The sequence below is a fragment of the Argentina anserina genome, chromosome 5 (genome assembly GCF_933775445.1).
Source record: "Argentina anserina chromosome 5, drPotAnse1.1, whole genome shotgun sequence".
Lineage (NCBI taxonomy): Eukaryota > Viridiplantae > Streptophyta > Magnoliopsida > Rosales > Rosaceae > Argentina > Argentina anserina.
The window spans coordinates 4,990,349-5,016,377 of NC_065876.1; the positions used below are offsets into that span (position 1 = coordinate 4,990,349).

Here is a 26,029-nt window from a genome sequence, read left to right on the forward strand (position 1 = left end):
TTTTCTTCGCACCGGGCATTGAATCCTTTACGACTGACCCTAGATAGAAACTAGGATAAACTAAGACTGTTAATCGTATGACCAAAACTGCTACTCATATTAAAGATATCTATATGTCCACTTTGTGTCATGTTTGTGTCTGCAAATCTGATCAGATAGAGTTAGTTTTTCAGAAGATTTTGAATATCAAATTTAGGTGTACTTCCATGAGAACTAAGACTATATTAGCATATATTATCCTTTATTTATAAACTCCTGATATAGAACAGCTTGCTAATAGGTTCAAATACCAGTTTGCTAGAAGTAAGAAGAATACAAAATCTGCAAAGCAGTTTGCTTGTTCCTTTAAAGCATTATGATTGTTTTATTTTCTATAGTTGTTAGGATTTAAATTTTTATTCAGGATTCCTAGTGTTTGGTACGGACATATTTTCTAGTTTTTGTATGAATATGTTTATTTCGATGCCTATATAAGACACTTGTTGGGTTGCATTTTCCTTCAAGCCATCAATAAGAAAACCGAAGAATATATATATAAAGTAGAAACTCCTGTTATTTTGCTAGAAGCTAGAATCTAGTTCCATAAGGTTTCGACGTTTGAAGAAAGCTTCTACTGTAGTTTACGCTTCTGGATTAGTTGGTTAACAGTTTATGAACTCCTTATGCTTGTTTCTGATGGTTTTAACTTTAACCTTTTTTTCAAGAATGGAGTTAATTTGGTATGTCAAGATGGACCATGTAAAAGATGGCCTCCCACCCGAATTTACATTGCCAAGCGACTTCCGAATAATCAGAATAACGTATCTCATGATGATCGGATCGAACCTACTGGGGTAGTGATCCCTTTTGCGTTTCAGAGCATACCTATCATGATATATTGACTGTAGCGCACCGCGATATTATTGTCTCACGCCCTAGATTCATATACTATAAGGGAAAGTATGCTGTGCAGCTGGCCAAAATTCTTACTGATATGAGAGTTCCAGAATTTGCGCAAGAATTTATCTTTAATCAAGTATATACGGAGGACGTCGCACTGTCTGACTACACCTACTGGCCTGTTGATTGCACCCTAATGGATGTTACCATGTATCCTCAAATGAACGATGATCAGTGTGTGGCATATCAATTAATGTGTTTGTGAGAAAGTGAGAATTGAATCAATTGATAGTTTGGAAGATATGGTGGTGTGAATAAACAGTGCATCATTTGTTGGGATACCCTTAAATCCTTAATCACTTTGAGGGTGTAGAAGAAGGGACCTATTATGGTCAGCTGATTCGCTTGCTTGCCCTGCTCACATCTATATCATGAAGAGTGTATTGTCCAATGGCTGAAGGTGAGTGAGTTATGTCCCGTGTGCCGATACTCCATGTTGCCTGTTGTGGAACATGCGTTTGCAGATGTGGAGCCATTGATGCGTGTTCTGGAACATGTTATGGAAGAGGTATCCGAGCCATTAGAATCATCATGGCAGCAGCCGGATTGGCCTATGCTGCTCACAGCGACTGCGGGCGTATATTGACTGCCTTGATAGTTCGTAGATTATTGAAGCAAAAGCTAAGGCTGAAATCATTGTGTTAGCAATCTCATCAATGGGAGAACAATATAATGATGAATGTATGCAAATAAGACAATAATTGGTGACAAATATATACAGTTGGTAACAATCACTGTGATCCAGCTTTTTGTAGCTTTTAGAACTACCATAAATCTAAGTTCACTGTATATATCTGCTTGCTATTGGTGGTTGTGCATAATGTTTTCTCAATTTTGGTTCACAAAATGAGGCTTGGAGTTTGAAATTGCATATTTCTTCTTAGAATAGACCATTGCTTCACACTATCATGAGAGTTGTTTACTGATGTAGATATCTGAATTACAGAATTACAAGACTAGAAGTGTATAAATGTTCTCTTGCAATAGTTGCTTGTTGAAGTAGCATCATGAAAGTACGTTAGCTATTACCTATTATTGTATGGTTCATGTCTCAACCTGTGGCAATACGATTTGTCCAATTGAGAAAAATCACCCATACTTATGGAGTATAAACACACGATTTTTGGTCCAAGTCGCATATTCTTTGCGTTGTTAAATTTTTCTATCTACTTTCTCATGATCTTCTTAAATTTTATTAAATAAGAAATTCATCAAAATTACATATAAGTATGTGTTATTACGTCAACCAAAACATGCATTATAAAAATTATGTAAATTAAAAATAATTATAGAAATCATCATAGCATCATGTTCTTTACTTTCATCATTAACAAAATATGTTTTATTATATTGCCCTGAGAATTATGATCAGACTCCCTATTCCATGGCGTCTAGCTACTTTGGTTCAAGACATCATATATTTGTCACGTCTAGGATTTTACTTTGTTTCATATTTGGCTAGAAACACAATAAATTACTGCAAACTATGATCATTCCGGTAGCTGAGATTCACATTATCTCACACTATTGCTTCAACTCTATCTTTTGATCTAGCAAATGTATCTATTGCTTCAAGTATATGTTTTTTATTTTGTAATTTCCTTTCTTAATCGAAAAAAGAAGGTGTTATCATTATTTTTGTTTCTTCTATTCTTTTTTCTGATAGGTTGGATGAGGTGACATATATAATTCGGTCCCCTATAAATATGAAATTCTGTGTAAACTCTAGTTTCTACCCGCTCCGGTAAATCGTCTTCTTCCTTTCTCTCTCTCTGAACAAAACGGCGACGCTTCAACTGATCGAAATGGCGGATCCAATTCCATCAGCACCGCCGCACAGATCCAACACCGACTTCTTCTCCGACCCGCTCGACTCCCACCCCCTCTGGTTCAAGCCCTCCCTCTTCCTCTCCCCGGACTTCGACTCCGAGGCCTACATCTCCGACCTCCGCACCTTCGTCCCCTTCGACACTCTCCGATCCGAGCTCCAGTCCTACCTCGCCTCCCTCAACCACGACCTCATCGACCTCATCAACCGCGACTACGCCGACTTCGTCAACCTCACCACCAACCTCGTCGACGTCGACTCCGCCGTCGTCCGCATGCGCGCCCCGCTCGTCGAGCTCAGGGAGAAGATCGAGCAGTTCCGAGGCTCCGTCCAGGGCTCGCTTGTGGCGCTCACGAATGGATTGAAGCAGAGATCGGAGGCTGCTGAGGCTAGAGAGATCTTGGAGCTTCTGCTTGACACGTTTCACGTCGTCTCTAAGGTAATGTGCCTTCTAAAGCTTTTATTTTTTTTAAATTCCAAGCTATGATTTATGAGATTTAGGTTGAGAAATCACAATTAGAGAGTGGAAATTTGGATATGATATCTTTAGTGATTTGGAATTATAATGTGGATGAGCTACTGCAATGTGTGTTGGATCTGAATTGATAGTAGTGCTGAAATTCATTTGCAGGTTGAGAAACTGATAAAGGAGTTACCTAGTGTGCCTGCCGACTGGTCAAGTGGAGATGTGAATTCGACAGAGAAGGAGTTTATTAGCAATGGGACTACCGAGAATGGGACGAGTGTGAGAGATACTCAAAGCATGCTTTTGGAGAGAATTGCCAGTGAGATGAATCGACTGAAGTTCTACATTGCTCATGCACAGGTTGCTTTTGCTCTCTCTCTCTCTCTCTCTCTCTCTCTCATTCTAGCCACTGTTATATTACTTCTGCTTTGGCCTTGGATTGTACTGCGGCGGCATACGTTTGATTGGAATTTATAGGTTCAGCTGTGCTTTTTTTTTTAGTTGTTATTGAGTTATGGAGGATAGTACTTATGGCTCTCAAGAAGTTTAAATGGTGAAATCGAGACTGTGTCTGTGAATTAGGGCTTAGAGAAAACTGCTAGGAATATATAGTGAATGGGACGGTCTTTAAAAGTTTGACATTTTGTGCTCATCTACTTTTTCTATATTATGCCAGTACAGAACCTGCCTTTCATTGAAAACATGGAGAAGAGGATTCAGGGTGCTAGTCTATTGTTAGATGCCAGCCTGGGACATTGTTTTGTAGATGGACTGGAACATCGAGATGCAAATGCAATTTACAATTGCTTAAGGGCATATGCTGCCATTGATAATACAAGGAGTGCAGAAGAACTTTTCCGAACTACCATTGTAGCCCCACTAATACAAAACGTTATTCCACATGGGGCATCACGGGCAACTGAAAAGCCATCTGGAGATGAACTTGAGAATGATTATCAGCAAATCAAGCAATGCATTCAGAAAGACTGCAAATTTTTGTTGGAAATTTCTTTTGAAGGTATGGTCATCCACATCAGATCTTTCATGTTTTTCTCCCGTCAAACTAGCTATGTTATATTCCGAGCTCTGAGGAAAGTCTTGCCTAAATTATAGCATCACATATTTTCTTCGTTTTATAAGCTTTTTGAAGTCATTTGTCTGGAACTAGTTCTTACATTATGATCTAGTTGCTTCAACATCATTGTTTTATTTGTGTATCTTTAGTCTTTACTCACTGCCTTCTTTCTTGAATGCACTCTAGGTTGTACTGTAGTATGACATGTGATATGCACTTGCATTTGTGAAGGTGTACCTCTATCTTATCCAAGTTGCTGAACTTTTATTTTGTTTTCCTCCAGAAAACTCTGGGTTGCATGTGTTTGACTTCTTGGCAAATTCAATTCTGAAAGAGGTTCTTTCAGCAATCCAAAAGGGAAAACCTGGTGCTTTTTCTCCTGGACGACCAACAGAATTTTTGAAAAATTATAAATCAAGCCTAGAGTTTCTGGCTCATCTGGAAGGTAGGATCAAATATTCCTCAATTGTATTCATTAATTTTGAAAGCTCAGAATTGGTTGTTCACTGTTAATGTTACTTGGGATGGAACTTTTATAGCTTTATACAAGTCAAAATGTTGTTCATCGTACTTATAAAATTGTACTGTTATGAAGGTTACTTTCCGTCCAGAGCAGCTGTTTCCAAATTTCGAGCAGAAGCCGTATATAATGAGTTCATGAAGCAATGGAACCTTGGGGTTTATTTCTCTTTGAGGTATTGAAGTGGTTGTCTTTCTCTATTGAAAAGTTTAGAATTTAGTTTTTGGACAACCCTTTCATGTTGTGTATACTACCTCAGGTTTCAGGAGATTGCAGGTGCTCTAGATTCTGTACTTGGGGCAACTAGCCTTGTTCCTGTTCATAATGTACATTCAGGTCAAGGAAATTCCTCAGGCTTAACATTGAAACAAAGTGCTACTTTGTTAGAGTGCTTGGAATCCTGTTGGAGAGCAGATGTTGTTGTTCTTTCATATTCTGACAAGTTTCTGCGGTTGTCATTGCAGCTTCTTTCAAGGTCAGTTTGAACTGAAGCTCAATACTGTGTTCTGGTTAATTCACTCTATTATTACTACTGACTACAATTTTTTATAAATCAATATAGATACTCAAGTTGGTTGTCATCTGGGCTAGCTGCTCGGAAGAAGGGTAATACTGGCTCCAATCCTGGCTGTGAATGGGCTATTTCAGCTGTACCAGATGAATTTATTTATGTATGCTTCAACTCTTTTTGTGTTTACTTTTTGTCTTGTCCTGTGATATTTTCCATCAAATTTCCATTGCTTTTTGTATGCAATATCTTTTTTATCCTTGGGCCTCATCAATTTCAATTGCAGATCCGTTACTATAAAATATGGCAATAAGTATGAAAAGACTTTACATATGCTATGGATGTTCCCGGATATTGTCATAATAAAAAAAATTAATATAAGTGTTTATTCTTAAGCCACAGTCTGAAATAATTTGTTTGCTTTGCAGCTTATTAATGACATTAATTTACTTCGCACAAGGGTTTGTGGTGAATTTCTTGAACATGTACTTGAGCTCCTTTCATCATGCCCTGGCGATATACTTGATCATGTAAAACAGAGCATTCTACACGGAGGACAAGCATTGGATGCATTAGTACCTGCCATTATCAACACTATTGTGGAGACTCTGGTTGAGAAATCTGTTGAGGTAGCTTTTGTGTATTCGTATTCTGGGCTCTATCATTTAATGCACTTAATGCTCTAGCCTATGTCCCTTGGGCTGATTGTAGCTTACCAACCTCTTGTTTCTCAGTCATTAAATTCTTTTACATATCATTTCCCACTGTGTACTCTATTAATTTACATGCTTTCTTTGTGAAAAATGTAGGACTTGAGACAGGTAAAGGGAATAACAGCAACATACAGGATGACTAATAGACCTCTTCCTGTTAGACACTCACCCTATGTGTCGGGAGTATTACGTCCCTTGAAGGTATGCGGGCTGAGTTTAAATTGTCACGTGTTCTTAAAACAGCATTTTTTTCTCTCCACCACTGCCATCTGGCTGGTCTCTTGTGTATGGGCTTAATTCTGATTATGAAACTAATGCTGAACCATTTACCCCTACTAGGTTTTTCTTGATGGGGAACGAGCTTCAAGGTATCTGAAAGAAGAATTTAAGAATGACCTAGTGTTTAGTGCTGCTACTGAGATTACAGGTCGATATTATGAGTTGGCTGCTGATCTCGTCAGTGTGGTTAGTGGTCCAGATGCTGTGATGAGCTCAAAGATATTTAATCACGATTCATTTGTGTTTGTTCATCTCTTAACTCCACTGTCTTACAGGCTAGAAAAACTGAGTCCTCACTCTATAAACTAAGGATAAATGCACAAAGACGAAGTGGAATAGTAGATGTCGCAGATCCCAATGTGTCCGAGACTGACAAGATATGCATGCAATTATTCCTAGACATTCAGGTAAGAAATTAACCACACTGGCCTTATAGGTATAAGTTCGGTGGTGTATGGTAATGTTTTCTTGTCACAGTGAGACACACCCATCGTAAGTAGTCAGTGAACTAATTTTGGCCGTGTACAACCAATTTTCAGGAGTATGGCCGTAACCTGGCAGCCCTTGGTGTCGACACTGCCAAGATCGAGTCATACCGCTCATTGTGGCAATGTGTTGCTCCTGCAGACAGGCAAACTGTGATTAATTTCTAGAGTTTTTGGTGTTTTGCCCGCGAGCCAATTGTAGATGTAATTTACTTTTAGTCTAAAGAGTTTTGGTGTAGTTGTGATTTTCATCTTTATATATTATTGATTTAATGTAATGTTTGGTTATCAAATGTTAATTGAAAACATTCATACTTTTTTTTAAATCAACGACGCATAGTCTGAGATATATAGATGAAAATGTACGGTGCACCATGAATACACTCTTGCTCGTTTCATAGGAGGGTGCACAAATTAACTAAGAAACTAGAAAGGCCTAGAAAATTAGAGATCATTAATTTTTTAACTAGATCTATAACGAAATCTGCCGTGATGCGCTCAATAATAGTAACCAGAAAATCAAAGTTTTTGTTAGTATCAACTAACAACTAACGTATTCTAGAAGCAAGACAACAGACCTTAAACGGAACGGAACTTTCCGAAAAAGTTTCATTGTCTTGGCCGGAATAGTAGTCCCAGAAAATTGGACCCACAGCCTCGGCCCAAAAGCCTCAACCCTAGCCCCAAATATGGGAGGCCCAAACCGAGCCCATTTGCAGCCTTAGCGCGCTGCTGTTTTTTCCCGATCCTCAACAAGCTGTCGTCAGCAGTAGCGAACTGACTACTACAGTCAAAATCGACACCTCTCCGGCAAATACAAAAACCACTGCCACAAGGATCGTCTGCCGCCGATCCAAACAAGTGCCAAGCGCCAGAACGCTAGAACCATTATCGTCGTCGAACAAGAGATCTGAAATGACTTCTTGCCGACGAACCCGACCAGTGGCGCCGCCAAACACGACCACAACAACCTTCTTCCATGCGACCCGAATCGAAAAAGAAGAAGGAACAAGAGGAGGAGGAGACAAAAGCCTCCTCGATGCCGGAATCCAGCCGTCTCTGCTGATCACCTTTACCATCACCCCCGCCGCTATCCCAAAAACCACAGCCACTCACAGAGAAGGCGGCTAGGGTTAGCAAGAGAGAGCACGAAAAGAAGGCGAGCCAATTAACATTCATACTTCTTAGATTCGGCAGTTCAATAAAAATGAATTCTAGTATGCAGAAGTTATACCAATACAAAAGAGCAGAATCATTACATCATGAGCACAGCTCAGTTAGAACATCAATCCATAAAGAATAAGAATAAATGAATCGGATCAATATATATATATATATGTACACAGAGCCACCGTGAGTCTTTGTTTCATTGCATCATTACTACGAACTCTTCAAAGCTGATGAGGCCATCCCCATTCAAATCAAACTGATTGATCATCACCTTGCATTCCTCTATAGACTTGGACTCACCCAACTTGTTAAGCATTCTCTTCAAGCTCTTGGGTGTTATAAACCCGCATCCCTCCACGTCATACACTTCAAAAGCCTCTCTTAAACCCTTCATTTTCTCTTCCTCTTCTCCCCCTTCCATCAACTCAACAAGATCATCCAAACCCAGCAAGCCATCCCCATCCGAGTCCAAAAACCCCACCGCAACTTCCGCCTCTTTTGGCAGCAGCTCTCCTCCCATCATACCTAGCCGGTTTCTCAGCTCCGATGGCGAAATCTTCCCATCTCCATCCTCATCAAAGTAACTGAGCACACGCTCGAATCCTCTGTTACTCTGCATTTATGCAATGGCACTATATGATAAATAGCAGTATATGTAGTTATGTTCTACCTAGCTATGAACAAGTACCAAAACTCAACTCAGGTGTATCTGGAATGAAACATGCAGAGCCTTATATACACAACTGGAAGTCTGGGAATGAACTTTGCTGCGTGTTCAATGAGCACAAGAAGAAGCTGCTGTGAGATTTCGAAAAAACACGTAAAAATTAAGGGGGGGGGGGGGGGGGGGGGAGAGGTCATGAGGAGCAGCGTGGCTGTGAGGTCATTTGGTGCTGTCAATGTCACGAGGAAAATAGAGAGGGGGAGCACCAAAACGAAGAAGAGAACAAGTTCAACGGTCTAGAAGGAATATTAGTGTTGGCTGTTCCCGATCGTCAATATATTCGTAATTCTGACCACATGAGCCAGTATCCATTATTTTGATTTTTATTGTTCATAGCTATTGACACGTTAACCACACGAGTACGTTACATAGTTTATGTTTGCAAAGCAATTTCTTAGAAGATGTACATTATAATTGTGACGGTTTCTACAACATACTCGTAATTCTGACCACACGCTCCTAGAAGGTTATATTTGGTGTTTTTAGGCCACCTCTAGCATGCTCGACAATACTAGACCACAAAACTAGGTTAAGTGAGGAAAGAACAAAGAAGAAATGTTTCAAAATCATGTTTTTCACAAAATATTGTGAAACAATAGCACACCCGAATTTTACCCAGAATTTCAAGTTCTTGGTAATTTCTCTGAAAATTTTCCACTATGAAATACTAATTTAAAAACACATTTTGAACTTTATCATGATTCAAATCTCTTTCCCTTCATAATTCTCTCTAAGCTATAACAACAACAAAAAACTGTTAAATTGATTAAAAGTTTTGAAACATTCGTCTGAAGCTCTGACCTTTGAGCTTCCGAGTTCAGTAATTTGGAATATGTTTCAGAAATTACCCTACGAGTAACAAGCTATGATGAAAATAGATGATGTATCTGGGAATGAAAAAAAATTGGTGTTTTTCAATAGGTATGTAGAATTACGTTCGGCTCAACTGATTTGTTAGCGCAAGATGAAAAATTAAATATACCATGAAGCCTGACCACCGTATCGTAGAGCATAGTATGTCAAACTGTTAGTTTGTCACAGAACAGTAGAATTCTACTTTCAGTGTCAATACAAGAATAATGTATGATTGGGAACAATGCAGGACAAACAATTTTGATCTCCCCTCATCATAGAAAATCCCCATCCCCTTACGGCCTTACCCTCCTTGATTATCTATCTCATTGAACTGATATGCTGATATGCATCAAGGCTGTGTGGGCACAATATATAACCCATTCCCAGCTTTCTCACTACTTTGATTTGGAAGGTGATAACTGTCTTTACATTGAAAGACATTTGAACAATCAAAGTTGTGGACAAGTTGCCATTTGGTTAAAGCTCGAGGTATTTGAGAGAAAATATCAATTCTGAGGACCCTTGTTCATGGTGTCTGTCTCCCCCAATCACTTTGTTGCCATTGCCTCTGGATCTGACAAAGCTCCATCCATTTCCCCATAGTATGGCCAACTCTTTCGGCTCCTCTTTCCACTCTTGCTTTCCTGTTCCCAGAGCAGACGTCTTTAATTAGCAGAGACGATAAACCAGAACAAACAAGTATTAAAGGTCGTAGATAAACAAACCTCGTATTTCTGAACCAAAGATGCCCACAAAGATTTGCATTGCCCAGGGCTTCGATTGATCCCCTCAGCCGACAAGTTTCTAGATATTTCTTCCCAGAGCGCCATTCTCCCCTTCACAACTTGAAATCTGCTATGCAGTTTCCCACGCATTTCAATAAACTTTTTAACCTCCTCTGGCTTCCATTTGTTCCGTTTCACGGGCTTTGAAGGAGTTGTTGTTTCAGTGCTCTCAGGAATATCTTTCTTTAGATTTTCGTCTTGCAGAACCATATCATTTTTATTATCTGCCACCTTGCTACCAGCTGATAACTTTACCATTGAATTCCAGAAATCATCTGGCTCCTCTGTATCAGAAGAAAGATTTTCGGGATTGAAACTTGAACTTGTAGAAAGTTCCACAGGCAGTGGTGTTTTGACTTCAACACCATCATCTGCGCGTAATAAGATAACAGAGAATACCAGACATCAATGCTGAGAATTACTAGTCTAGTAAAGAACACAAATACATGAGTTTCACATGTTTGTGACGGACATGTAATATTATACACCTAGTATATATCAAATTGGAAAAATTCAACAATCTATGAAATATAAAAATGAAATTCACTGACAAAAAATAGATGAAGCAATTTTTATTTATTTTGAATTAGATGAAGCAATATCTAAAAACAAAAGGAAAGATCATTTCAGATAACAACACTGAGTTTACTACAACTAACATTTTTTGACCCATAATAACTAAATGCATGCATATCACATGAGAGAGAGATATATATATATATATACATACCTTCAATATCTTTCTCTGTATTGTCCTTGGCTTCATCTGCTTGTGCCTTAGTTGACGGACTCTTATTTGAATTGCCATCATTTACTTTTCGCAACGCTGACCTCTCATAACCAACATGGGACTTTCCGGATAGTCTTGTACTGACCTCATCAGCAAGAACTGCTGTGGGGTTTTCCATGGCAATAGCAATAACTTCTGGTCTTTTACCACTGTATTTCCTTACCAATTTCCTCAATACCTCAGACACTGTTCTTTCCATGTGAGGTAGAGGACAATTAATGGGGCAGCTTGACAGTGCAGCATGGGCAGCTTTATAGAGTGCATCATATAGCTTTCCTTTGTCAATCCACAGACATCGGGTAGTAATTCTTATCTTTCCTTTTATGCTACTTTCAGCCAGACCATTTACATTTTGGGGGCGTAAAATTTCCATGCTGATACAAATTAAATTAAATTAAATATACAAACAAAAGGAACTACAGGACGCTATTAGATAGAATAAGAACAATTGGTTTGTTGGCACAAGAATCTAAAGCTTACCTGACCACTATTATGCCATCTAAGGCAATCTTTAGTCTCTCATCAACACAAAGCTCACTTGACGTACCAAATGCTTTATCACCATCGCTATATTTCAACTGTACCATTTGCAAGAGTTTATCATAACTCGCTTAATAAGATCTCGAGACACAGATATCAAAATTTAAGCATCACCAACCTGCAGATTCTCCTTTCCAAGCATGGTGAAACCATTTGAAAGTACCCTTCTGTTTCTCAAATGAGAAACCCCAAGCATTTCCCCATTCTTTATCACCTGATACATGAAATTTGTTATTATTATTTCACTTGCCTGAATCTTTTCTTACTCGGACAATAAAAGCTGAGTACCCAGCATCAACCCTACTATCATGTATCTCACATGCAAGGCAACAGTGACAAGATAAGATCTGAATTGGCATCATGCAACACACATTTCCTTAACTTTTTCAAGAATAATGAAGAGTAAGTTTGCACCATGAAAAGGAAAAGAAAGCAGGCCAGTTTAAGTTGCTTGTTTTGTTTTTCTAGTAACAAGTCCCCGTTACAGTTTTACAAGGCTGGCTGAGGTAAAAAAAAAGAAAAAAAAAGGAAAAAACAAAACTTCTATGACATTCTGTATTTGTAGAATATCTATAGTTTTAAGTTCCTGCACTTACAAAACAAAAGCCTATTTATGTATTTTGAAATGACAAAAGTCCGTTTATTGCTCCAAATAGCATGCAAATTCGTTTTAAAGACAAAAAAGAATCAGTAAAACAAACAAAACTCTATTTTATTAGATATACATAATGATCAATTATCATAAACGTCAATAATAGCAGGGAACATGTTGACTCACAGTGGTGTGATGGATGCCAGTTGATCTCCCGAGCAATTCATGCTCTTTGAGAAATAAGAGTTCTCCATGTATGGGCAAAAAGTGTTGCGGCTTCACTATTCTAAGCACTTCCTCCTTTAAAAGACAGATTTACATTAGTTCGGCAACCAATTGAAAATTGCACATGAAGAAAACATCTCCAAAGAGCATTTACTTATATATACATCATTTAACAAATTTAAGGTGCTAGAGAATCACTAGATCCCAGAATGGGATACATGCAGCTCACCTTCTGCATCACATAATCTTGCCAAGCTTAAAAACAAGACGAGGGAAGCAACACTTTCTAATATTCTTCCAAAAAGAAGAACAGATCCCTCACATCATTACTTCCTTCTTTCCTTTTTCATTTTTCATTTTTCAAGAAAAAACAATTTAATAGTTATTTTATAAGAAAACATACTAATGTCATTATTATTTTTACCATCACCATTGAGAAGATATGAACTTCGACCAAATTATCTGAGAAATTAGAACTTCAAAATTCAAATCTTGAGATGGTTCGAACTTACCAGCTCCCCGCGGTAACCATGACCAGAAGTGTGCAGCCCCTCGTTCTTACCCATCACTATTGTTGAGCCCATATCAGATATGCGGTTTAACATTTTCATTACCCGAGATTCATTACCCGGAATCACCTATAAGGTAAATCAAAGTCAGAGTGGCTTTAACAGATATATACAGTCACAGCTTGTAGCAGCACAGTTTATTGAAGTACAATTTCAGACTCCGAATGCTGGAAGAAGCAATCTTTTGCCCAGATAAACTTAATTGCAAGCTAGTTGGTTCAGAATACAAACCAGAAACAATGGAAAGATACACAAAGGAAATAAGCTTATGTTCTCCCTCCAGCTTCCAATTTTGGCAGTTTCATCTTTTTCTACTGACTTATAAAAACATTGAATGTAGGTATGAATTTCCATATTGCTTCTTTCACTCATATTTTAATTGATAATTAGACTCAAACAAAATATCGGGGAGATTAATCACAGTTATACAGTATGTTAAAGTGTATAGATCAGTAACCCAAAGAGAAGATGAGGTGTAGTATACTATAAATGTATCTAGTTATGCTAAAGAAGAAAGCTCATAAAAGTATGCATTGTAGTAAAATTGGATTCGGAAACAATGCTTATAAGTAGAATTACTACCTTAGCAGAATATAAAATGATATCTTCCTTGGTCAGTTTGACAGAGTGACTACTTCCAAACGATGCAAGATTTAGAGCTGCACGTGGTTCTGCCTGACACGACAGCATATATAGTCATTTGCAAGCAAAAGGTCAGGCAAAAACTCAGTTTATGGAATGAAGAAGTCAGTGGAAGCTATATGAATAAACTTACTTGAGAGCCAGTAGTGACAATTAGCAGATCCTTTGGAGCATAGGAATCAATATCTTCCACTTTCACCAGGGTTGATGGATCAATTGGTGCCTTCCCATCCCTCCAAGCTGCATCAAGATATGTCCTTAAAGACATACCAACAAATACCTACAAAACATAAAAATTAATCAGACACATCAAGGCATATAAATGGAAAGAAGTATTAACACATTATGTTGGACGCGTTCAGAAGAACCTACCAACTTTCTACCAGTAGCATCAGCAGCAGCTTTCACACTTCCAAGTCGATGTATGTTTGAAGCAAACTGGGTAGTAATAACCCTCCCTTGAGCTGCTGAAATATGCCTCAACAGTGCATCTGCCACAGAGGATTCACTTGTTGTCCTTCCAGGCGAGAGAACATTTGTAGAGTCGCTCATCATCTGAAAATAATGTCAATCAATTGATGACTAAATTCTTGTTACGCATAATAGTCTAACTTCATGCCTAGTTCACATGAATCTTAATTACTCAGTATACATGGGAGAACCCAAGCAGTAACTTCCCCTTTGTTGAAAAAAATATCCTCAGGATTTAAACAATATTCCTCAGACAAAATTAACGCAAACATGGCTTTTAACCTTTTATATAATTGAATTATCAACAGCAGATATAATGGTGACTGTATTCTGATTTATACACCAGGTGCATACCAATGTTACTCCTTCTTTTGAAAGTTCTTCCAGACCTTCACGATCGAAACCTTGACCATCCAGTGGTGACTCATCGATCTGGTTATCACAATTTGTTATTCAGCTTGAGACTTATATATAAAAGAAAACATACTCTGAAAGGAGATGTTACCTTCCAGTCCCCGGTATGGAGAATTGTTCCATCAGCACAGCGAAGAACCAATCCACAACAGTCAGGAATAGAATGTGTCACTCGGACAGGTTCAATTTCAAATGGCCCCGCCATAAATCTCCTTTTAGTTTTAAACATTTTGAGTCTAGATGGAACAAAAATCCCATTTTCCTTCAGACGTTTTCTAATGAGCTGTAAACGTAACAAATTTTAGTACAATAAGGAATTTGTTAATTCGAGAGGACAGGGATCTCCACCAGAGAAGACTCGTAGAGACAGATAGTATAAACTATAGATACATGAGTGACAAATAAATATTATAGCTGATAGGCAAGTATTGACATTCTATGAGAGGTCAACATTAATGACCGCTATTCAATAAAAGAAAATCTGAGACATAGGAAGCTCCTGAAACCTACTCAAATTAATATCACTCAAGTACCTCCATGGTGAAGGAGGATGCAAATATAGGCGTACTGGGATCTAAAGCTGGAATCACCTGTTTACAGCAGAAGCATGCATCAACTAAAATGATGAAAGGAAACCCAGGACAATAATTTCCAAAACAAGTTTTAGTTGCACAAAACTATAAATATGACACAATTTATGCTTCAAAGATAATTTCTTTAGCTCTTCCTGGACTGCCAGGATAGCTAAATAGAATGAGAAGGAGACTTTACCCAAGGCAACGCACCAATGTGATCTTCATGGCCATGAGTAATAACAATGGCCTCAATTTTATGCTTCCATTTCCTGATAAATGTGGTATCCGGTATTATCTTTTGGACTCCAAGTTCATCAAAGCTGAAATCACAAACCACACATGTTACATAGCCATCACGACATAAAACACAAGACAAGGATATCACTTCCATGTTCCACAAGTACAAGCAAATTAACAACCAACGACCAAGAAACATACTCGGGAAACATAATTCCGGCATCAATGAGTATATATCGATCATAATTCCCAACAAGCATGCAATTCATCCCAATCTCTCCCAGCCCACCAATCGGCAAGACACGAATAGGCGGGCCATCCCTGCCCTCATAAAACTGCTCCATCTTCCTCTGCACAGAATCCTCCATGCTCTTCCGCGGCCCCTCCACTCTGCCAGACCTTTTATAACCAGGCCCACGCGCCCCTAATCAAAACCCACAAAAAACAACCGAGCAGTTCAACTTATCCACTTTGGAAAAGTAAATAAAGAAAAACAAAGAAAAGAAGGATATGTGGTTTGGGTTGGTACCGGTGGTGGAAGGAGGAGCGGAAGAGCCGAGGGAGCAGGAAAGGGTGCGGTGTGGGGAGAAGGAGGGGCGGGAGAGGAGGGCGGAGGGGGAAAGAGCAGCGAGGGAGGCCATTTGAGCAGGTAAATGAGGCGAGTATATTGAGTGGTACAGAGATAAACCTCCTAAACCCCTATTTGCATCACCTCTCCCAACTACTTGAGAGGCTTCAAAACACGGGGGCCGGAATGAAAATCTCTGGAGGAGCGGGAAATGGAGAGACAGAGAAGAAGAAGAAGAAGAAGAAAGAGGGGGAGATTTTTTTTTCGCGCTTTACGTGTCTTCTCAGTTCACTCGAGTTGAGAAATATCTTTCCTTATCGTTTTTGGCTTGAAGTGATAAACCCTGGCACGTGCCGACGCCTCAAACCCAGTTTTCCTTCCCACGCTTTTAACACTGTTTTCCACTTTGGGCCGTTTTTATTTGGGCCTCGTGTGGTCCTTGGGTCGTCCATAATTCTCTTTCCCGGTCTTGTTAGGAAATGAAAGGTTTCAAGTGTCTCGACTCGAGATTTAGCCGAGAGGCTCGTGTGATGAAAGACTTGGTTTGATTTTTCCGATCCTGCCCTTATCTGAATTACCACCACAACAACACTCGCAATCACAACTTGAATCGCTATGGAGAGTATCAAAAAAAAAGAGGAAGAAGGAGAAGGCTGAATATATATAGGTATTATATAGGGACGGAACCTGAAGTTTTGGGCAGATTCTGAGACGACTTGGACGAGAACCGCGTCTTGTGAGCCTTGTTCACTTGGTTCCGCGAACCTCCCATGGCGAAACTTTGCAAAGAGAGAGAGAGAGAGAACCACTGGGCGAGGGCAATATGGTTAATATTAAAAAGGAGAGAAGCAGCACAGCTGAGTAGAGAAGAGAGGAGGGAGGTTTTACCTATTTCATGCTACACAGGCAGCCGCTCTCATTTAGAATGATGCCGCTGCGGCCAAACAATAGGAAGAAGAAGTGAGGGAGGGTTTAACAAAAATGCTGCGTTTAGGGCCTTACAGTAGGGTTGGGCATAATTAAAACGCTGCGTTCTGGCTCGGCCGGGCGCTATTTACTAACCTATAAAACTCAGGGGTACAAGAGTCTTTTCGCAAGCATCTCCGGTAGTCAAGGTTCACCGGAGGAGTCTACTCGACGTGTATTCGAAGTGAATTTGAGCGAATAGTATATTTGTACCAAGATATGCTAGGAAACGCGCCGTAGATGGCCGAATACGAGCTGATCCGTTCTGTAAAATAATTGAAAAGACGATTGTACCCCTATATGGATCAAAACGAACACCCTGTTACATTACATTAATAAAAGCGCGAAAATTGAAAAACACAGAGAGAGAGAGAGATGGGGGGAAATGGAGGATTCGGGAGCGATACTGTGCCAAATCTCATCCCTGACGGCCATGCTCGATCAGGTAAGAGCTTATTTTTCTGATCCAAATCGCAGTGATTGAAGCTCAATTTTCGATTGATTTGCTTCAGGTGAACGAAGAACTTGAGGCCAACATTCAGATAATGCGGGAGATCGAGTCGGAGATTGTGAAATGCTCCGAGTTCGAGAACGCGAAAGAATCTGATCTCACCAAGACGCTCTACGTGTCGCAGTTTGAGCTCATCGGACTCGTCTTCGTCACCAGTTAGATACTCACACCTCATAATTTCCCCTATTTTTGTTGTTACATACTTGAATTTTGCCTAATTCAGAATTTTCTTTTACTATGATTAGAGGATTTAAGAAGCTCGATAGATAATTTGGGGAGAGAATTGGATATCATGAGGTTAGAGCAGGATGAGACAGTTAAGAGAATCCATGAAAATCGGTGTGTAGTGATTCAATCATTTCAATGATTTCTGTAAAATTGTGTTAGTTTCGCTTCGATACGGATGTCTATAGCTGGTGAAGGTAGCTGGTTTTGGTGTAGGGAAAGGTTTATGGCATTGTGCATAGAGTTCCAGAAGGACATTGATAAGGGTTGTGGCAGTGTACGACTGAGGGCTCAGCTGTCTGAGAGAGAGTGCCTTCAAAATGAGATGCTTATGTTGGATGAGAAGAACAAAGCTTTGAAGAACTCGATGATGGCATTTATTGAGGGGATTCTTGAAGATCTTAATAGTGGCAACTCTGGTGAGTTTTATCTTTGCACATTCAAAGATATGCAGTTTCTTTTTTATGTATACTATTTACCATGTCAACTGTTAACATGTCTTCTGTCAATTATTTGTATTAAATGCTTGATTAAATGCGTAGATAACTGTAGTGATTCCAGGTTTGAGTTAATTTCTCACAGAACTAAATTGGTCTTAGGTCTTTACTGAGGTCAAGTCTGTATCTGATTCACTAATCAAGGCATTGCTGCATTAAATTCACTCCTAGCTTTGAAGATTCTCTTTGCTTTCTTTTTGTTTTGGACCTTTAGGTTGGATCAACTACTTGTTTATTATCATCATGTCTGCTGCCTTGCCTTCGATTAAGATATCAAAAGGTCAGGAAAATATGGCAGTTATCTAGTGGAAAGAGTTCAAAGATAGAAATCTCTTCTTTGAATAAAATCAATTGAAACTCATATAAAGTTTTTCCTTTGCATAATATCATCTTTATTAATTATGTTGTCAAATTATAGTCAAGAAATCAAGATCGCAAATTTTCATGAAAGAGCTTACTTATAATACGTAAGCAATTATGTGAAGCTATGCCAAGTTATGCCGGTGTTCAGCGCAGTACAATTCAGATGAGAGATTATGTATAACCATCTATATATTGATGAATCATCTTTACAAACCAGTCATTTCTGGCAAATTGATGGAATTGCAGCTTTGCAGACTGAGATACAGAACATAAATCAGGAGAACGAGAAATTGCTGAAGGATATTGATAACATAAAAACTTCATTGCTCTCAAGTTTTGCATATGAAGATATCAGTGGTAAGATTTTTGTCCTGATATGCATGATTGAGACGATTAACCATCTCCTTAGATTTTGAAAATCGTTTCAAGTGAAGTAATCAGAATTCTCTTTTATTCTATATAAATCATGAAATGACAAAAGCATGTCCTACAGTCAATAAAGTCCCTATTTATAAGTAGTGATGAAACCATTGTTATTAAGTCCTGAAATTATTAATTCTCTCTCCCAGATATAAGCAAGCATAACAGTTGTTTCCGAACCTAGTGTTTTGTGATCTAAGAAGTTGAAGTTTGCAAAACAATAGATTATGTCTGGGAACAGAGATGCGTGTCTGTCTGTCTGTCTGCTTCATAAAGCTGAAGATTAAGTTAAGATTTGCTGCATTATGTTCTCGCGCTTCTGTTTATATGTACCGTTTGAACTATGAATGAATGAAGAAGCATGTTCTTTGTTGATAAACCTTACATCATACATCCCTCTCTGCTCACCATTTCTGTGGCTTACAAGAACTTGATGTTTGTAATTTTGCACCCCACACGTCAATGTACGTATTTCTATCTCGATCTACAGAGATTCTGAGCAATTTGATATGTGCTTACAGACAGAGAAGAAAGAGACGAGGGCCTATGGAGACGTGACTGAATTGATTATACATACATTCGCTCAATCTCCAGTTGAACACATACAAGTTTCAGCAAATTACAGACAGTCATGCATACACCTTTCTCTTGCATAAATGGTATATGTTTAGCGAGCAAAAAATACTATTAGACATGTAATAAATACGTATTAAATAGTGAAAAATAATAACAACGATTGATCTTACCTGGGAAACAAGACGAACCATGTTTTTGGTATCTATAGTTAATTTGTCCAAAAGTGTTAATCACTTCTCCCACAATCACGGTCAACAGAGGCAGACACACTCCATTTCCAATTGCTGGAGTCAAATTCTGTCGTAGAAAGACGAATTTCGCAGGCAGTTACAATGGACCACCTAGCATTATTCCAAATGGATTTTAAGTCTCCAAACTACTGCTTGTAGATGAGGATAGTTTGGCTTGCGGCGTCAGGGTGCAAAGCTTGGAATCAAGCATTGTTTGTATATACATGTAAAATAGAGAAAACCAAAGAAATTTTAAATCTACCAAGAAAATATCACCAGCAAGATTAGGTTTGTCCCCATAGCCAAGGATATTAATCATTATAGAATACATATGAACCAAGTATTTCTGAGGTAGAATCTTGTGAGTACATGGCTAAATCGTTTAAGCTTCATCGCACGGACGATCCTTACATTGGTTGCACAATTGTACTTCCACCAGTGAAACCATTTAACAAAAGAGAAAATATGAAACTCATATTTTAATCATTTGGAAGATTTAGATGCGACATTCAGAGAGAAAAAGTGAACAGGGGAAAACAGATGACATTCCTACTGGCGCTGCAATGCAGGAAGTAAACAATCATAAACCCGTTCCATCCGCGAGGTCACTCTGAGTTTGTTTGCAGTTTGAAGGCTGGGCTTTGCCAGGTCCATTATATCCTGAGACAACCACTGCCATTCCCCAGTTGATTTTGCGTGCCCCTTGACAGCATAATATAGGCGATCCAGACTATACAACAACAATCCGAACATGTCTAGCGATTCCTTCTCCATCCCTTGATCGATAAAAGTTTGATACTGCATTATCCTCTTCTCAACTTCCACAACAAGTAACCTCCTCTGAAGGCGAGCAACTCGTCCCCTTCCTTCTGCTCTAGTATCCTGTTTGAACCATGCACGCACTAGCATAAGCAGAATGAGGGAGAGAAAGAATGCTGGTAATGCAGCTAGGATTGCAAAGTTTATCTCATTTGCCCTCAGAATTTGGTTCAGTTCGAGCATGGCAGTTTCAGTATCGAGTTTTAGCTTCTGAACCTGGATCAGCAAAGCACGAGCCAGCTCACCATTGACTAGGTTATGAATAGGATGTTCAAGTTCCTTTTCATACCTAGCCATAACTATTTCAAGCATTTCCTGATCAGATGCATTCTCTGGGAACTTTTGACCTTTTGTCTGCTCACTGAAAGCCAGCAACATTCTGTGCAAAGAATTAGAGGTTAGTTTCACTTCTTCAAGCTCCATCATTCCTCTGTGTCGTTGCCTGAATGTCTCAAAAAGCTCATCTCTAATAGACCGCAGCGGTTGCTCAACATGATCACGCCAGAAGCTGACAGTTGAATCCTTAGCATCCCGAATCCAATTATCTATGTCATGACTTCCTGACAAACGACTATGTTTTATGAGCCACACCGTACAAACTGAGAGGCCAACTGCACCACATGTATAACGAATCCAATACTGAGTTACTCTCCTTGGTTTCCGATGTTTGTCAACCATAACAGTTATGTGAGATTCCAGTTTCTCCAAATTTTGAGATATCAAATTGATTGAATCCCTAATTTCAGGGTCTGTCCACTGGGACCCATCTTGATTTATCTCAGGCAATTTCTCAAAAACGAGCGGAAGTGAATAGCTTCCCTCAACAGACGAATTACTCGGGCGCATTGCATGGAGATGGCCAATAGACGCCTCTAATTTGAAGAACAAGTCATTAATTCTACCTAACAAGGAGCGCAACGAATTCTCTGGATCATCCACCAACTCTTCTCCATACTTTTCAATATCCATGTAAAACTGGGCCAAAAAAGTGGCAAGAGAAGATCTTAAGCTAGTCAATACCGCTATCCTCTCAGAAATGTGAGCCGATGCAGACAGGTACATATTCTGTACAGACGAACTCTCACCATCATATCCACTTAATAGCTGAATTGTACCATCAACAAAAGCCTGAGGACCTCTCTCAAGTACCATAAACTTAACTTTCTGAGCTTTTGATCCCTGAAATTCACAAAAATGTCAAACGTGTCTTTGTTACTGTCTGCCTACGCGTGTATCATGTTATGCACATGTAATTAGGGAATAATAAAAAGCTACATCGTAAACTATGATAATTTAGTCCAGCTAGTATCTGATAGTTTTCTACCTGAACATAGATACATCTCTAATCTTCATTAACATTTTAGTCTCTAATCTTCTCTATAATTTTTTCTGTAGTTTTTCATTGTTTCTAGAATGCAATGTGATTGATCTCAATCTTAACCGTAAATCATTGCTATAATGAGATATGAAACTATTAATTTTGTAAAATTAAATGCTTAATAACAGAAACCGAAGCAAGAATTTGCTGACCTCAGCCCTAGATTCCCAAAACTGCAGGTTCTTCTGGACATTGTGCAAATTGGAGAAGGTGTTCTGCAGAATGTCATGAAGAACATCCAAAACTCTAGACGCCTCCGGGCTCGCCGTCCGGCAAGACTCGAGTATATTCGCAGGCAGAGGGAGCGGCAGACACGCACGGTTCCTCCGCCGTGACGCGGCGGCGCGAGCTCGAATCCTGTAGAGGAAGTTGTAATCGGAAGAGGGGAAGAAATCAAGGACTCGGCTCCAGAGGTAGTTGGAGTAGAAGGAGATTAGGGCTTTGAGGTCTTTGGTTTCGTTTGCCTCAGTCGGTGAAGCTGGACCGACCTCCATTGCAGGCAGAGATTAGTTTTCCAGTGATCGAAAAACGAAGGAGAGAGAGAGAGAGAGAGAGAGAGAGAGAGGTTTTATTTCTTCTATGGTTTACTTGTTCTTCTATATAAACCTAGATGCCCTGTTCTTTCCCAAGAAAAAGTGGGCCTATTTGGATTGGGCCTATTTGGATTGGGCCACTGCGTATTTGGGCTTTTGATTTTTCGAATATAAAATTGAACAATGCAATTCAATTCAAGTCATGGTGGTCAAAATTACAGTGATGAGAGTATGGTACACTAACTAGTAAATCAACTCAATTAAGCCAGCAATTGCTAAATGCTAACTCGGAAACTTGTTACATTGTTGGTGCTGCGAAGGGAGCTGACCGAATCAAGGTCCCCGTGTAGCGCGGTTGTTAAGTCGAGTTTTCATGCCCCGGGAACCATGGTAGACCAGGTTGAATGCACTGTTTTGATTCTGGAATCGGGACAATAGGTCCCAGAAATATGCGCCAGAGATCGAGTATGATCGTTACCAGCATCGCGGCACCCAGAGCATCAATGGCGGCTCTTGGCAAGTCCCATGCATCACCGGGTTTTTCGTCAATCCTGTGTGTATGGATGAACAAACATCAGTAAGCTGGTGGTAAAGCACATAATTGGTCTTCATGAAATGATTATTATGTACTAGTTGCATGTGAGTGAAAAGCTGTCCATTTCTTACCTCAGAAACATGGGAAAGCTAACAATGAAGTAGATGGCATAAAACAAGCACCCAACTTTGTACATAACCTCCCGTTCGACAAATTCATAATAAGGGAACTGCACAGGTTCAAATCAAAATGTCATTTTCTAATAGCATCAGCTCAAATAGCTGTGGACAAAGTTTATGGTTAAATTCTTTCAATAAACTATTCCTTAGCTCCAGTGTACATTAGAAAGTGGTATACGAAAAATACGTACAGTTACTGAGCTATTCCATTAATTTTGGATAAGAAGCTAGAATCACACTATAATTTTAAGGGATAAGGTCTTACCGATAACTAAGAGACTTTAATGCTGTACAATTAAGCTTGATGAAGCTGACTTAATTATCATTCTAAATTAAATAAGATTCTTGATGGTAATAGGTGACCCGAGATCAAATAGAAAGCTGAGGGATAAGCAAGACTAGAGAACGATAAAGCCAAAAGTATATCCTACACTAATATATTGATAACTGATAAACCACCACAGATTTTGATGAAAGTGATAAAAGGTCTTGATGAAATATCATCACATACGTTGGAAATAGCTACAGTCTCCAGGTATGCTATGAAATAAGAAAAGGCCAATATCCATGAGGCCTCGAAAATCAATTGGACTTGTTTTGGCATGTCAGCAATAGCATGGCGTAGTCTGCGAAGCGTCATGTTTGATCCAACATGATAAAATAGGAAGCAAACATGTGTGAGAAGGAATGTAGTATGGGGTATCTGCATTCAAACAAAGAGGTGAGAAAAGATAACCAGTCTGATACAGAGTGATTCGTGACTTCTTACTTACATTGTTCATCTTCCATGATGGAAAAGTATATGAAGCTCCTAAAACCGTGAAGAAATAGTGGGTCCAAAAGTAATTCCCAACATAGCTAAAAAGTATTATCCACACACTGGCCTGTTTCAAGAGATCAATTCTGTCAGTCCAAGCATAAAACCATCAGTTTAACTGTTTAAGTTCTACTGGATTGACTAATGAGTGAGATTGTGAAGCCATAAGAACATCATACAGATGACAAGAGCACCAGTCACTAACAGTTTAAGCCAAAGAAAGGTCCTTTCTAAGACATGCTTGGCACTGGATAAGTGTTGAGTGTTTCATGAAAATGAGCACTATCTAGTATCTATATGAGCACACAAAATGGGTAAATGCAATGCACAGTGCAAGGGACATACCAAGAAACATAAATAAGCAGAATTCAGAACCCCAGTGGCCAGTGCATTACAGGTAGACTATACAGACCGTACAGATTTTCATTCTTAAACCAAATCACTAATTATTAAGAAGCTGACAAACCAAGTAAGAGTTTCACTGTTTGATGGCCTTCTCCCTATTATGACATATAATTAAGATCACCAAGGAAAGCACTTGCCTTGACCCAATAACGATCCTTGAAACACAAGCTTCTATCTGCCTGCAAAATTGAACAAACAAAAGAAACGGATGAGAACATACACCCAGTTTTGGGTAACACCGCAATGCGATCTAAAACACCACTATTAGCTTGAAATCACATCTTAACATCAATGCATAGCAACAGACACCAATATATACAGAGAAATTTAACCTGAACTCATTTAAAGCATTTACCTCTCCAACAAATAACATGGGTAACAAAAAAGAAGGAACAGCCGAGACCAATCCAATAAGCAAGTACTCCCATTCCGTAAAGCTCTGCCAATCACAACAAATAAACACCTCATCATCTTAATTTGACTCTCCAGATTTGCATCGTCCACATCATCATAAATTAACTAACAAAATGACATGGAACCTCGTAGAGCTTGAAAGGGACGACGATTCCGAGGCAGAGAGTGAGCCAGAAGGGAGTGTAAAACAGGAAGAAGAGCTCCCCCCATCGCTTGCTTGGATTCGAAGCCAGCCATAGACTTGGAGAAGATAAAGATGAAGAAGAAGAATTTCTTTTACCTGTACAATGCCAAACGCGGGTTATCATAGAGACCCGATTTAGGATCCGGTTGGTAAAAAGTTGAAGCCTTTGATTTGAAAAAAGAAAAAGGAAAAACGAACTTACCGCCCATATTGGAATTCGGAATCTGAAGTGATTGGGTTGACATTTGAGAGTGTTTCACTCTCACTGTGCTCCTTTAAGTGCTTCTGAACTGAACCTAAAGTGTTTGAGACTAGCTGGCGGCTTTGTGGCTTCAACATATCCCATCTCTGTCGTTCATTTTTTACTGATCTGTCTTTAAAATATATATATATATATATATATATAGAAAAAATTAATCTCAAGTCCAGATGTCATGCCAAGTTAACAGGTCAGATAGATTGCGCACGAAATTGCTCTACATGTTTTATACGTTTATTGACTATTGCTCATTGTGATTGCTCATATTGGTTAATCGTATTGCTGTGGAAGTTCTTAACATACCTTATTGCAGATTGAGACTTAGTTTGAGTAGTTTCTCACACTAGTAGTCTTTTACAATAAACGTATGATCATATTAAAAGTAATGAGTGGTATGTACTACAGTACTAGGTCAAATCAAATTAAAATTTAATGTGGGTAAAGAAAATATTAATGTTAAAATTTTGGTTTTATTCATTGTTTCATCTAATTAACTATTATTTAATTCATGTGCGTAAATACAAGATGCAGTCAAATATTACAAGATACAGTCAAATTTCAAAACGACCATACCATATATGGTACATCGGTGACTGAATATGTGAGTTCAATCTAATCTTAAAAATCTTGATTTCGTAACGCTTAGTCGTCCAAGTTTTTGTACCTAAAAATTCAATGTATGTCTTGTTTGGTTAGATTTGTTTGGATGAATCAAATTAAAATGGGTGAATTTGATTTTTACAGTTTC

The 26,029-nt window shown here is 38.9% G+C and overlaps 6 protein-coding genes across 6 annotated transcripts; 2 read left to right on the top strand and 4 right to left on the bottom strand.

Moving 5' to 3' along the window:
* Positions 1-2,678: 2,678 nt before the first annotated feature.
* LOC126794372 (conserved oligomeric Golgi complex subunit 2) lies at positions 2,679-7,798 on the top strand. Its single transcript, XM_050521072.1, has 12 exons — positions 2,679-3,206; positions 3,399-3,593; positions 3,915-4,251; positions 4,592-4,753; positions 4,904-5,003; positions 5,088-5,303; positions 5,391-5,499; positions 5,765-5,965; positions 6,146-6,250; positions 6,389-6,514; positions 6,604-6,735; positions 6,868-7,798. Exons 1-12 carry the CDS (start codon positions 2,745-2,747, stop codon positions 6,979-6,981), a joined length of 2,259 nt encoding a protein of 752 aa, XP_050377029.1. The 5' UTR covers positions 2,679-2,744; the 3' UTR covers positions 6,982-7,798.
* Positions 7,799-8,010: 212 nt separating this feature from the next.
* On the bottom strand, positions 8,011-8,690 carry LOC126794373 (putative calcium-binding protein CML19). Its single transcript, XM_050521073.1, has one exon. It carries the CDS (start codon positions 8,600-8,602, stop codon positions 8,180-8,182), a length of 423 nt encoding a protein of 140 aa, XP_050377030.1. The 5' UTR covers positions 8,603-8,690; the 3' UTR covers positions 8,011-8,179.
* A 997-nt stretch (positions 8,691-9,687) lies between these two features.
* On the bottom strand, positions 9,688-16,742 carry LOC126795343 (ribonuclease J). The gene is made up of 17 exons (XM_050522193.1): positions 16,699-16,742; positions 15,932-16,239; positions 15,604-15,826; positions 15,362-15,485; positions 15,124-15,180; positions 14,682-14,873; positions 14,531-14,608; positions 14,078-14,260; positions 13,839-13,985; positions 13,646-13,738; positions 13,007-13,132; positions 12,456-12,569; positions 11,796-11,891; positions 11,618-11,715; positions 11,078-11,511; positions 10,288-10,718; positions 9,688-10,206 (listed from the first exon to the last, which is right to left on the bottom strand). The coding sequence occupies exons 1-17, from the start codon at positions 16,740-16,742 to the stop codon at positions 10,111-10,113; spliced, it is 2,844 nt and encodes a 947-aa protein (XP_050378150.1). The 3' UTR covers positions 9,688-10,110.
* A 579-nt stretch (positions 16,743-17,321) lies between these two features.
* Positions 17,322-18,948, top strand: LOC126795344 (uncharacterized). Its single transcript, XM_050522195.1, has 5 exons — positions 17,322-17,381; positions 17,449-17,602; positions 17,693-17,786; positions 17,889-18,091; positions 18,779-18,948. Exons 1-5 carry the CDS (start codon positions 17,322-17,324, stop codon positions 18,946-18,948), a joined length of 681 nt encoding a protein of 226 aa, XP_050378152.1.
* Positions 18,949-20,053: 1,105 nt separating this feature from the next.
* On the bottom strand, positions 20,054-22,504 carry LOC126794470 (protein DGS1, mitochondrial). The gene is made up of 2 exons (XM_050521200.1): positions 22,108-22,504; positions 20,054-21,756 (listed from the first exon to the last, which is right to left on the bottom strand). The coding sequence occupies exons 1-2, from the start codon at positions 22,447-22,449 to the stop codon at positions 20,308-20,310; spliced, it is 1,791 nt and encodes a 596-aa protein (XP_050377157.1). The 5' UTR covers positions 22,450-22,504; the 3' UTR covers positions 20,054-20,307.
* Positions 22,505-22,641: 137 nt separating this feature from the next.
* On the bottom strand, positions 22,642-25,318 carry LOC126794658 (cycloeucalenol cycloisomerase). Its single transcript, XM_050521421.1, has 8 exons — positions 25,225-25,318; positions 24,964-25,118; positions 24,780-24,863; positions 24,562-24,603; positions 23,976-24,086; positions 23,714-23,905; positions 23,155-23,252; positions 22,642-23,039 (listed from the first exon to the last, which is right to left on the bottom strand). The coding sequence occupies exons 1-8, from the start codon at positions 25,265-25,267 to the stop codon at positions 22,847-22,849; spliced, it is 918 nt and encodes a 305-aa protein (XP_050377378.1). The 5' UTR covers positions 25,268-25,318; the 3' UTR covers positions 22,642-22,846.
* Positions 25,319-26,029: the final 711 nt, after the last annotated feature.